This window comes from Labrus mixtus, chromosome 9 (genome assembly GCF_963584025.1).
Source record: "Labrus mixtus chromosome 9, fLabMix1.1, whole genome shotgun sequence".
NCBI lineage: Eukaryota > Metazoa > Chordata > Actinopteri > Labriformes > Labridae > Labrus > Labrus mixtus.
In genome coordinates, this window is record NC_083620.1 from 22105225 (window position 1) to 22117898 (window position 12674).

General features: G+C 40.7%; 1 protein-coding gene across 4 annotated transcripts; it reads left to right on the top strand.

Annotated features, from left to right (window-relative positions):
- The first annotated feature begins 479 nt into the window (after positions 1-479).
- On the top strand, positions 480-10928 carry apbb1 (amyloid beta (A4) precursor protein-binding, family B, member 1 (Fe65)). Of its 4 annotated transcripts, none has more exons than XM_061046933.1 (14): positions 480-613; positions 1197-1849; positions 3105-3310; positions 3398-3457; positions 3864-3943; positions 4060-4126; positions 4909-5055; positions 5308-5471; positions 6171-6285; positions 6395-6479; positions 6578-6658; positions 6765-6880; positions 7008-7184; positions 8310-10928. In XM_061046933.1, exons 2-14 carry the CDS (start codon positions 1219-1221, stop codon positions 8463-8465), a joined length of 2085 nt encoding a protein of 694 aa, XP_060902916.1. In that variant the 5' UTR covers positions 480-613; positions 1197-1218; the 3' UTR covers positions 8466-10928. The 4 variants fall into 4 exon arrangements, with proteins under 4 accessions (XP_060902916.1, XP_060902915.1, XP_060902913.1 ...); XM_061046932.1 differs by having other exon boundaries at positions 529-617; positions 1202-1849; XM_061046930.1 differs by lacking the exon at positions 480-613 and adding an exon at positions 918-964.
- Positions 10929-12674: the final 1746 nt, after the last annotated feature.

Consider the following 12674-nt stretch of genomic DNA (forward strand, 5'->3'; position numbering starts at 1 on the left):
GCAGAATTAAAAGTTTATCAATGCCATTCTAGTCACATACAAATGATCCCTAAAAAGCTGTTTTGTTGAAGGTCAGAGGTCAAATGGTTCATTGGAGTTGTCTTGTGACTTGGGACCAGCTGAATGTTTTTCTTAATGGTCTTAATAACTGATTCATACCATAATAATAAATGATTTAATAACTTTTATTAGAGATGTTACTGACATTTTATTGAGTGAAAAAGGGGCGACTTAATAAAATGGTAATATGGACATGTAGGTACTACTACAGTCACACTTCTGATATCTTGACATATGCGCGGGCAAAAAAGGCTAAGCATACTGTTTTACACACACTTAAATCTTGACAATCTGGTTTAATATGTCCATAAAGAGGCATATCATTTGTATTTCTCTTGTTCCTCTGCTGCTCTGCCTGTGTGTGTGTGTGTGTGTGGCAGCAGTGGGTTCTGGCAGTGACGTCAGTCTGTGACGCAGGTTCGCCCTCCATCACCAGTCGAGCCCACTGACAGAAAACACCTAGAAACGAAGCAAGCCCTCACGATTCACGGAAATATGTAGCTAGCTGGTGGTGTTGCGCATTTTTCGACAACAAGGGGGTTCAGTTCAGCTGGTAAGTCATAATTCCCTGTCTCGAGTTTGATAAATCACTGCTTACTTTCCCTCGCTGTGATTTCTCTGTTTGGAAGCTCGTTAGCCTGCTAGCGTAGGAGCTTAGCATTAGCCTAGCCGAGAAGACGGCTGTGATGATGGCGGATGGATCCCGTTATTTTACAGCTGAGACGATGTCGCCCGATCATTGCTGTGTTTTTACTGTGTAGTCTTCTGTTAGAAATACATTCGCATTAACGGGCAGCTGATTTATTCTGAAATGGCTCCGATTTGTCCGTGTTCAGCTCAACATCAAAAAGAGCAGAAGGCCGTGTTGGCAAATGGAAGTTGAAGCCATTGAAGTACGTTTCAGGTTCGTCCTGTGAAGTTAGCAGTGGACGTGGTCGCGGTAATTGCAAACAAGAAACTGACTTCAGTCTTTGGATTAGCATTGAGAAATGTCTTCATAGTGTATCAACTTAAACAATTTTTTCATTATTGACACATTTATATCAACGTGTATCGATGTATTTCCAGCCAGCAGCACAGTGTATCGTCCTGTAACATGGATAATGCTTACATATCTCGACCTCTTTCTCCTCCAGAGCAGTTACATGGAAATTTACCATGGGAGGCCATGATGATGAAGACATGTCATATGTAGTGAATAAACAAAAACAAGATGAAGAGTTGAAGAACAAACTAAACGACAGCGGCCACTGGGGCGATCAGGAGTCCACTGGCAACAATGCCAAGTGGGTGAAAGAAGGCCAGAACCAGCTGCGGAAAGTAGCCGAGAACCAGCAGGACCAGGACCACAACTGCAATATCAGCCAGAATGGGAACAAGGAAGACTTCCCTCACCAGACCACCACTCAGGAAGAACAACAGGGAAACGAGGAGCAGACCAAGTCCCCCAAAATAACTCTGAGCCCTGGCCTCAATCAGGAGGAATCCAAGAACATCCTTAATGACCCGCTCCTCATCGACACTCTGGAGTCCACAGAAGAGAAAGATAAAGAGAGAGAAGAGGATGACAAAGAGAAGATATCAGATGAAGATGAGGATACGCCAGATCAAACCAGGGGAGTCACCGAGGAGCAGGGTGAAGTGGAGCCTCAGAAGGAGGGCGGTGTTGCGGGGAGAAATGCCTGCCTCCTGTTCTCCAACATGAATGGGTCCCCCAATGAGGAAGAGACCAGCTGGCCTTCACCGTCCCAGGACAACACAGCTGACAGCTCTCCGAATGGCAACAGAGGTAAATAGAAAAAACACGTAGTAAAGGTCTAGGCCACACATGTACGGTTATAAGAAATGCAACACAGCCTGTTATCTAACATGTGTAAGGCTATTTTATTGACGTGGATGCTGCAGTGGAGTGAAAGAAAAACATTTAGAGGCTCCTTGTTGGTGCAGTTTTGTTAACTGGTGAGTCAGAGCAAACTTTTGGGGTTTTGAGACGCTATTGCAGTTTCATTTGTCAGTGTAAGAACTCATTGATATAGCGAGGTTGTCATCTCTTGTGGTGTAATGAAGGAAACAAGTGTTTAGTGCTTGGAGTACAGTAGCTGTGTAATCAGTGTTGAGGAAATTACTAAGAACTCGACTTCACACAATAAGACTCAGTTGACTCATGTGGCTTAAGTTAAACAAAGTTTATACATATACAAGAATACAGATGGAGTCTGGAGAGATGGAGTCTGATGCTGTGTCCCTGCTATGCCAATTCTGCCAAAGGCTCTGCATTTATAGAAAATACATTACAATGTTACAATTCACTTAGCAGACGCTTTTATCCAAAGCGACGTACTTCAGAGAGTAAGTACAACACTAATCCATTCATACACCGCCACCAAAGCAGAGGGAGCAATGCGGGGTTAAGTGTCTTGCCCAAGGACACATCGGACGTGTTGCTCAGACAATTTGGAGCAGACACTAGTCTAAGTCTAGTAAACAACATTGCAGATAAAGGGGAAGACCCTTAACACGTTTAAGTTGTTCCTTGCTTACTAGTCACAGCTGAACTCTATCAGCTCTGACTGACAGCAGAGAACAGTGAATAAACAAAATGTCTGTACATTTAAATGTCAAACAATGATGAGGTGACGCAGCTTTACAAATAAACACCAAATGGTTTGTGTCACATGCTTTAAAAGAGGAGAAACAATAAAGTTTCTCCACTACACAGCTGTTAAAAACAACAGATTCCTCATTAGTCGTTGATTAAAAAAAAATCCAAATATCCTGAAGGAAATTAGTAGCCGTAAAATATCTGTTTACTGATACCCTTTAAAGGAGATTGAATTTGTTCCCTTTTTCAGACACCACAGATTATTACTAATCTGATTCAGTGTTTTCAAGGTTTGAGTATTCAATACACATTTTCAGAAAGTGTGTTTTTGTCCTTGTTTGTTTGTTTCTTTTCTCACATGGTCACTGTGATTTATTTCTCTTCAACCCGACGTTAAACATTTTCCCTTCACCGTGTCTCTCCTTTACTTCCTGCCCTTCAGAGTCCTTTTGGGATTCCAGTGCTTTCGAGACCGACACAGACCTGCCGTCAGGATGGATGAGGGTGCGGGACACATCTGGCACCTACTACTGGCACATCCCTACAGGTACCACCCAGTGGGAGCCTCCGTCTCCTCTGGGGAAAGTGGGCGACTCCATGATGTCCTCCACGATGTCCCTGGAGACGACACCCTGCGAGGAGCCTGAGGTGAGGTCTAATACACATTTTGCTTGAAAGGGAGGACGTGATAGTGGAGAGTGTATTAGATGATAATATTTGGCTTAAATTTGGCAGGAATCTTGGGCTCAGCTGTCCAGCACAGACGAAGGAGCCGGTGAAGGGGAGCTGTGGAAGGTAAGAAGGGACAAGAATATAACTAAGTGTACTTCAAATAAACAGGTCCTGATTTGTTTGTGTTTATATACATGTAGTCAACGATAAATAGTTTATAATATGTGTTTTTGGAGCATATTCAACCAGATCATGGTTAATCTATATAAAACTGCAGTTTGATCCTTCAAGTCTGTCCACATGGTAATGAGGATATCTGTGAGAAGCAGGTAAATTGTCAAATGTTTTGAGTTCTGTTCAACATCCAACACAGATATCTAGAATGATTGATCAATAATCCCAAGTTTTTTAGGATCACATATCTTGACACTTTTCATCCACTTATCAGTGAAATGTTCATCTTTCTCTCTCTATCTTCCAGCCATAATAAGTATGAATCTCCATTGATGTGTTTGTTCTTTGTCAACAGGAGGAGGGAGAGGTGGCATCTGATCAAAGTCTGAAGGAGTTTGAAGGGGCAACTTTACGCTATGCATCCATCAACCTGAAGTATGTGCTGCTCAAGCTCTTTGTCCAGTTGATAGTTAGTGTTTTGTATATTGTCAGCTGTTGTTATTTTTTGTTGTGGTGATGTGTTCTTACCTTTTTAATCTTTGTCGTTGTAGTTACAATTGCTCCCAGTCAGAGGAAGAAGAAAAGCTAACTCCACTCAGCACAGATATAGAAACTAAGGTGAGTCAGATTGAATATCCGCTGTCCTGTGTCTTTCTACTTTAACTTACTTAAGTACAATTTCGCATCACATACCTTTGAGACTTAAGTACATTTATAATTGGCTACTTGAAGACTCACCACTGAGGTGTGACTCTTCAATCTGTTTATTCTAATTCATGATCAGGATCCAATCATGCCGTGTAAATGTCTCATCACATCCAATAATATCAAACATACACGGTTTCATTCAAGTCAACTACCTGCTCCAAACACACACCCAAATCCAATTACCTGGAGCATTGGCTTTATGAACAGCATAAGCCAAGGCGCCACCTAGTGTTCAGTGTCGATATTACACTCAAATACAAATTCACAGTGTTGAGTTGAGTTTCTCAAAGATCAATAAAAATAAGAATTTTGGCTCCAACAGCCATTTTCTTTGAGCTGAATTTTACTTTTAGCAAACTACCTTTCAAGTAAGGTGTCTTTTTTATCAAGAATGGTTTCAAGAACTTATCCAACACTTAAACGTGAACACCTTTGATTTGTTGTTTTAGTATGTTACTCTCTTCCACTTGGCCGTGTTTGTACTTTTGAGATGGTTGAGCCATACTTAGTTTTTGACTTTATTTGCTATGTGAAGCTCAGTACAGTGACGGAATCACCTGCACATTCAGTGGACATTAAAGCAGGGAATACGTAGCATTAACACATACAGAACACAGTACAACTAGAATTTCAACCCTCTTTCAACGTTATTCACATCTTGTGCTTATGTGCCACACCTTTTGTTTGCTCAGTGTTTCGCTGTGCGCTCGCTGGGCTGGGTGGAGATGTCTGAGGAGGACATGGCACCGGGCAAGAGCAGCGTGGCCGTCAACAACTGCATCAGACAGCTCTCTTATCACAAACACAACCTACACGACACCGCTGGGATCTGGGGAGAGGTGAGTGGCACAGAAGAACCTTTCACCGTTCATTCCTTCTTTATATACAGCAGATCTAAATTAAACGTTCTGTTAAAATGTTCTGAGTTCAAACATTGCTTCAGGAAGTATTTAACGTGCAATCAGATTGACCCCTTGAACTCAGCCATCAGAAAGATGTGAAAACCTTTTTTTGTAGTTTCTGCTCTGATATGTGACATGGTTTGAAGCCAGGCTGCTCACACCTGTTCTTTGTGTTTGTGTATGTGACAGGGTAAAGACATGCTGATGGTCCTGGAGAATGACACCATGAACTTGATCGACCCTCTGGGCCAGACTCTGCTTCATGCTCAGCCAATAGGCAGCATCCGGGTCTGGGGTGTTGGCCGGGACAACGGCAGGTCAGTCTCCACACTACAAGACTATGGACAAGAACGGTATTTATTAATCCAACTTCCTAAACATGCTTAAAAATGTACTGTAAAGGGGATTTCCTTTTTCATATGAACATCAGTGTATATTTTGGAAAATGTTGGATTTAGGCATTATTTATGTGGGAATCATGGTTTTGCATGATTTTTTTTTGTAATAAGTGCATTATTGTAAATCTACACCCTAAGTGGAATTGAATCACATTTTGACTGAATGCTTTACAGACAGTCATTCCTCTTGTGTTGAAAAGTTTCCTGCTGAATCTACATTTAGAGGTTGATTCCCCTTTAGAATAACTCACAGCTTCCTGAAGCCGTGACTCATTCATGACTCACTGGTTTGGCATTTCTTAAAGAATCTAATATGAAGCACAATAGACATCTTTTGTTTGCTGATGTGTTGCACTCTGCTGCCCTCTGCTGGATTGTTAAGGACATTGCAGACAAAGATGACCCTGACTGTTTTGCACCGTGTTCTAACAATCCTGTTTTCTCTTTCATGCTGCATTTTCTTCATGAACAGGGAAAGGTATTCATTAATGATTACATTTCTTAAAGTTTGATTGGTGTTACTTGCACTAATGTGTGCGTTTGTGTTTGTGTGTACAAATTAGAAGTGTAGCTTTGCTCAAACAGGCTCACATATTCACACTGCTTTAATGGTTCAATGTGTGATCGCGACCTTTGTTTCGGTTTCTCCTGCAGGGATTTTGCTTATGTGGCTCGAGACAACCTGACCCAGGTGCTGAAGTGTCATGTATTCCGCTGTGACTCACCTGCCAAGAACATAGCCACCAGCTTACATGAGATGTGTTCAAAGGTCAGCGTCAAGTGGAATTAAATTTGTTTCATCATGAATTCAGTTCATAATTAGCCTCGATTTTCTTACTTAAACATTTTGCATTCTTCTTCACCTGATGTGACTTTAGATAATGATGGAGAGAAAGGCGACCAAGCCGGGGGTGAGCAGGCTGAACTCTGACCCCATGAACCCTGGGATCCTCCCTATCGAAGGTAGAGCTCAGAGCATTCATGGACCATGCACATACTGTACATCATCAGAATTAAATGTGTGGATGAAATCACTTAATGCTTCTTCCTTTTCTTAACAGAGTTTCCTGCTCCAAAAAATGAACTCTTCCAGCACTTCCAGGTTTATTATCTTGGTTGCGAGCCTGTAGTGAAGCCAGTGGGTAAGAAAACACTTGTGTTAGTCTACTTACTGTACATATTATGTCATGATGCCTATTCTGATTTTCTCTCTTATGTCGGGTGTATTCCCTTTTCTTTATTCCTCAGGTATGGATATAATCAATGACACGCTAGCGGCAGCAGTCATTAGCAAAGATAGGAGTGACTGGACTCCTGTCAATGTGAACGTTGCACCCGCCACCCTCACAATACTTTCAAAACAGGTAACAAACAAGAACTGAGCATGACGTGGACTCGGGGAGATGATTCTGATTTATGTTTCATGTCTACTTTCTGCAGCTCTGCTTCAGTTACATTAATTCATTGACACATTTCTGTTTCTGGCCTCAGAGTGAGGAGGTGCTGTCCGAGTGCAGGGTGCGTTTCCTGTCCTTCATGGGTGTGGGAAAGGACGTCCACTCCTTCGCTTTCATCATGGCCGAGGGTCCCCGAGACTTCACCTGTCACATGTTTTGGTGCGAGCCCAACGCTGCCAGTCTGAGTGAGGCTGTACAAGCTGCCTGCATGGTGAGTACTGAACACATATACGAGGTGGAGGAAGTCAGAGAGGGAATAGAGATTTTCATTGTGACATGTTATTTTCGATTTATTCACTTTGGGAGATTAATGCATCAGTCCAGTTAATGCAGACGTATTATTGTTCACAACCAAGCAGCAACCTCCAGTGTTGAAAAATGAAGTGCAAAATCCCACTGTTGATCTCGTGTCTGCTTGAGGCAGGCTGAAGAAACATGAAATTAACAACTTTACAGCCTGGTTCAAAAATCCAAATTAGTCTGATTAAGCCATGTCTCGATCGGCACACACTGCATGGGGGAATCTCATCTTTTTGCCCCTGCAGTAACAGATTGGTGACGTCACTCGGCTTCATCCATTAATATTTACAGTCTTATGTTTACAACTACTACAATCATCTACAGTAGCTTTGTAAACAAAATGGAAGCAGACGACACAATTTTACATTTTTGTGATTTTTAAATGTTTCTGTCTGAGAGAACACATTCCTGAATACTGAACCCTGTCTGAAAGATTGAAAACACAAGTGGAGGTTAAGGGTGAATTAGTGAAAACATACAGATGATTAAGGATGTACTTGGAGAGGACAATTACAGAACATCTGTAGATCTGTAAGGTAAGCAGTTTAGTATGTTCTTTTTGATGAATCGTAAAGCCTATAATGAATTAGATGAACTGTTTCAATTGTTTGACTGCCCAAAATTTATTTTGAAGGAGAACTGAGAGAATTGTGTTTAATTTTTTACTTTTTTTAAAGGTTTATTTTGAGCGTTTTATGCCTTTATTTTAGAGATGGGACAGTGGATATAGTCAGTCATTGGGGAGAGAGAGAGTATGGAATGACATGTGGGAAAGAAGCCACAGGTCAGATTAGAACCTGGGTCGCACGCTTGGAGGACTCCGTGCATGGGGCGCTCACACTGACTACTTAACTACTGGCGCCTCAGAAATGTGTTTTCTTTTTGTCGAGACTGAAGTTTGTTATGTGAGAAGTTCAAAGCTAAAGAGGAACTAATGTGAACCGAAGTTGTTTACATACACGAGCCAGTGTTTCGAGCTTAGCCGAGTGTCTGAAATGCATAATTTATGATGTGTTTTGTGTTTGTCTTTTTATAGCTTCGCTACCAGAAATGTTTGGATGCTCGTCCGCCAAGCCTGGCCTCCTGCCTGCCCACTCCTCCCGCCGACTCTGTGGCTCGCCGGGTCAAGAAGGGCGTGCAGAGTCTGCTGGGCAGCTTTAAGAGCTACAGGTCGGGCTCTCAGTCCCCATGAGCTGGAGCCAAGATGATCCACAGTCCATTAAACACAAAGGTCCATCACCACAATCTCACTTCTGCTCCTCCTCCGCTCATCTTTCTGCCACACTTCTCGCCTTACGACCATTATCAGCTGTCTGTTCACTCGTCTAGTGTGTGGAGAAGTCTGTGAGCAGAATTTGTGTCTGAAAAGATTGAATCGTTTTCCTTTTTTTTTTTTTTTTTGAAAAGCTTTTACTTTATACAACACTTAAAATCTGCCATCTCTTATCAGAAACACCCCGGCATCTCTTCATCTCGCTCTGCTGGGATTCTTTCTGTGAGTCTTCAACTATTTTTGTGTTTTAACAGAAACTATGATATGAATGTTTGAATTGGATGTCATTTTACATGAAGATGCTACAAGATGCATGAACAAGAGGTCGCTAGATTTTCTCAGAAATGTTCTCCATCCCCGTTTTTTTCCCTCCTTAGTGCAATGATCACCTGTTCCACTCCTCTTTTTTCTACTATGTGAGAGAAGCTACTGTAACAAACTCATCGGTCACCTCTCTCTACCACTCTAGGATGTTATACAAACACTGTAGGCGTCTGTGTAGTGTGCCAGCTAGTTATACGTCCCCCAATCCTCCTCAACGATGTATTTTAGTCTTCCAAAGAACTGTATGGTCATCTGTCACATAGTGAGCAAACACTGATCTGAGTGTAGTGTGTTTCTCATTCATTCTGCATGAACATTTGGAAGTTCAGTGCTCGTGTGCAATAATCAGATGTTCCTGTATGGTGTGGTGATTATGAGTTCACTTTAATGAGAGTGTGTGGCTGGGGTTGATTGTGAGGCTGACGGAACAACAGAGCCATGTTGAAAAACTATTAATCTTGTGATAGAAATGATAGTAATAAAAAAAAAATAAAAAAAGAAGTCACAAACTCTGGGGTTTTCACACAGCCGTTTACCACCGACAAATACTAAATCGTACTGTAGAAACTCGCCAACAAGCTGCATGTTTTGATAACAAAGAGTTCTCGCTGCTCGCCGCAGCTTAGCGCTTAAGATCCATCCGTGTAACCTGTAAATTCTTCCTCCGTGTTACTGTAGGAGGCTGGAGTTGATGTGTTGTTTCGTGTTTCTTAGGCATGTCACTCTAGTTAGTGTCAGTGTGTTTACCATTAAACTAGGCTAGCAGTAGAAAGGTAGACTTTCTGTCCGTTCCTTCAAGCTGAAAAGACGAGAGCAGGTAAATGTTTGTATTTACAGTTTGTGTATATGAACAAATCTAGAGGCGATTTCTTCATGGTTTGACATTTTTTATGTTTTATCCTCGGCCTCGTCTCGACACGCGTCGACACGGTCGCTCCACTTCATGTATTTTTTTTATTGTTTCCAAACACTACAACGTACACTATCAACATGATTTCCACATTATTAGCTCCTTAGATTCCCTTTTTTTATGAAGATCACACTAAATAGACCAGTTGTATTTTATCTCTATGTGTCTGTCAGTGATCAATCCTGTATGTAGCACAACAGTGGTAGTCATCTCTAAGACTTGAGACACAGTTTGTAAGACTTTTGTTTTGTTTTTTTTAAATCTCTGCAGGGCATTTGTTCGGCCATGTTGTCTGAAACACTGGGAGCTAAATCCAAATATCCCCAGGCTGACTCACAAAGAGATGAAAAGAAGTCTAGAAATAATGTGTATTCTTTAAAAATGAAAATAATTTTAGAGCGAATCTTCACTCACGGCAACAAAATATTGTGATATATACTTTATAGAAACGCAAAACTAACAACACTCACTTTATCATACTGATATTTTAAAAAGCGAGACTCTTTTTTTTAAATTTCTTTTTGATTTTTTAAATTGTTAGAAGTTGTGTTTTTTAAGAAATACTAATTTAGGTATTGTTACTATATTGCAAAAAGAGAATTCTCCTCAAACGACTGATAATAGGGATTCTTAAACTTCTAAAATATGAAGCCACCAATGATAAAACTCATGTTTGAAACATATGGATCAAGTAGAATCTCGTGTGTACAGACAAATGTGACGGTAAGGCAGACATCCAACCAATAGAGTCTGTCCTGTTGTGTGATGTCATCGAAGGTCAACGAGATCTGAAAGCAAAGCAGTGATTTGTGATGACGTTTTCCCCCCACTTACATGTTTCTCTAATATTAGAAGTAATGAAACACTAAAACTCTTACCAGCTGCTTCTTTCTAATGTGTAAAGTGTAACACTAAATAAAAACTAGACAACACTGACTCATATTACTGCCTTGTCACTTCATGTGTCACTTTGTTGGAACTATTTCGCTGTCTCTTGCTCCGAGTGTGCGGTGTCCAGTCCGTGGCAGAACTACAGCCAGATGAGTCACAGAACATTAGCAGATTAATTTATTTCTGTTCATGTAAATTAGGTGTATAAAAATGTATGTATATAAAAGTCACTGCACAATAAATGTGAACATATCATACCTGTTTATCGTGTGCTCTTTTCATTTCTAAGCTGTGAAGTCAAGTGAAGAGATTGCCTTCCAAAGGGCAGATCTGCTTAGCCTGAAAATGTCTCCTTTGGTTTCTCGTTGTGGTGACGTGAACATTTCCTCTTTTTCTATTAGAAGTTTTATCTGTCGCTCCCAGCTTTCCCATTAAAATGTAAAAGAAGCCACACACAGACTGTCAGGCCTGTTTGCATATGCATTAAAGCCGCTGACACTGGGTTTTACCATATGTATTGACAGGCCAGCCACACGGTGCATGAACAAAAAAAAAAAAACACACAATACGCTGCCCCTCCTCCCTCCAGGGTGGACCTGTTCACCTGTTCAGTTCATATCTGCACTGCTGCCCCCACCTGGTGAGTTCAAAAGGAAGGGTCTGGCTGCTTATTGTTTCCATAAGAGATGGCTTTTGGAGATGAAAGGTGCACATCAAGTGGAATCCAATGCAGCCGCAGACTGCCTGTAATTGGCTTCACCATCTCCACACAAATAGTGGGACTCCCCTGCCAGCGGGATCCCAGAGCGGCAGGACAGATCAAGGCTCTGGCTATAATCGCTTCCTTTTGAAGAAGGAGACCAAGACCTTTGTGCTCGGTGACTTATTGTTCTCTCTTTGTGTAAATTAAACACATCAAAGTATTTTACCATAGAACGTCCCATTTCATCATGTGTGTTAAAACATGTCAGGAGTGTTTTCCAGGACAAAAATGAACAGCTTCTTTAATACATGGCAAGTATAGGTCAGGTTTTCACCACAACAGGCTACTTGGCAGAGTGTCTGGGACTGTTCTCTGTATCTAGACAGATCAATGCTAATATGTCATCATTTGTAGTTTAGTAAGCCCAACTACTTTACATTAACCTATTAATCACCTTTATTGATAAGAAGAAAATATGTCAAAATCTTTGGATCATTTCCTCTGACCACAACATGAGATTGACACTCATAGTTTAAATTGATGTGTAAAAAACTATCTGAAGGTCTTATTTTATATATTGGGCACAAACATTCATGTCATCCACAGTGTGAATTTCAATAAATTGTATTTTGTGCTAAAAAAGTACATGATTCAATGGTAAACATGGAATACATTGTACCTTGCACATTTGGTTATTGTAAGTATGCACTCGATGATGATGTAATGTATTAATGGAGAAAACATGAATTTATGCTTCTGACTGACGACCCTTTGATCCTACAATGACAACAATCGAAATGTTTTTGCATCTTCCTCAGTTTTAATTTGTAATTTGACTGCCTCCTTTCAAGTTACAGTTAGGCATGTTGAATGTATACTTATGTGTTGTATGTGCTGTCTGTAGTGTAGAACTGGTGCACGTCTTGAGCTTTGTTTGAATCTCTCCAACATTATCCGTTTTTTTATCTTCTTTTAATATATATTGCGCAATATTTCCCTCATCTTTATTCGTCTTATTATTATTTGTGTTATTTCCATGACTGCTAATATGTGTTGCTATTGATCTATAATCTGTAGAACGATAATAGATTTAACTTCTACAAAGCTTAAGATTTAAACCTGCAAGAAGATGTGATTTAATGCTGAGTTGTTGTATCACACTCACACAGAGTGTATTTGATATTCTCTGCTAAGCAAAGAGTTAATGTCATTTATTGAAACAACATGTGTAGTGTTGTCTTTATAGCATAGATAATAAATGTGAGGCATGAGCATGTTTACAGCCACCCATGCCCTGAAT

Bases quoted from the DNA above. Each gene is read 5' to 3' on its own strand.
- apbb1 (XM_061046930.1), top strand. From the start codon at position 933: ATGGAAGTTGAAGCCATTGAAGTACGTTTCAG. The intron at 5,056-5,307 runs GTGAGTGGCACA...TGTATGTGACAG, and splicing joins CCGCTGGGATCTGGGGAGAG to GGTAAAGACATGCTGATGGT. The intron at 6,659-6,764 runs GTAAGAAAACAC...TTTATTCCTCAG, and splicing joins GCCTGTAGTGAAGCCAGTGG to GTATGGATATAATCAATGAC.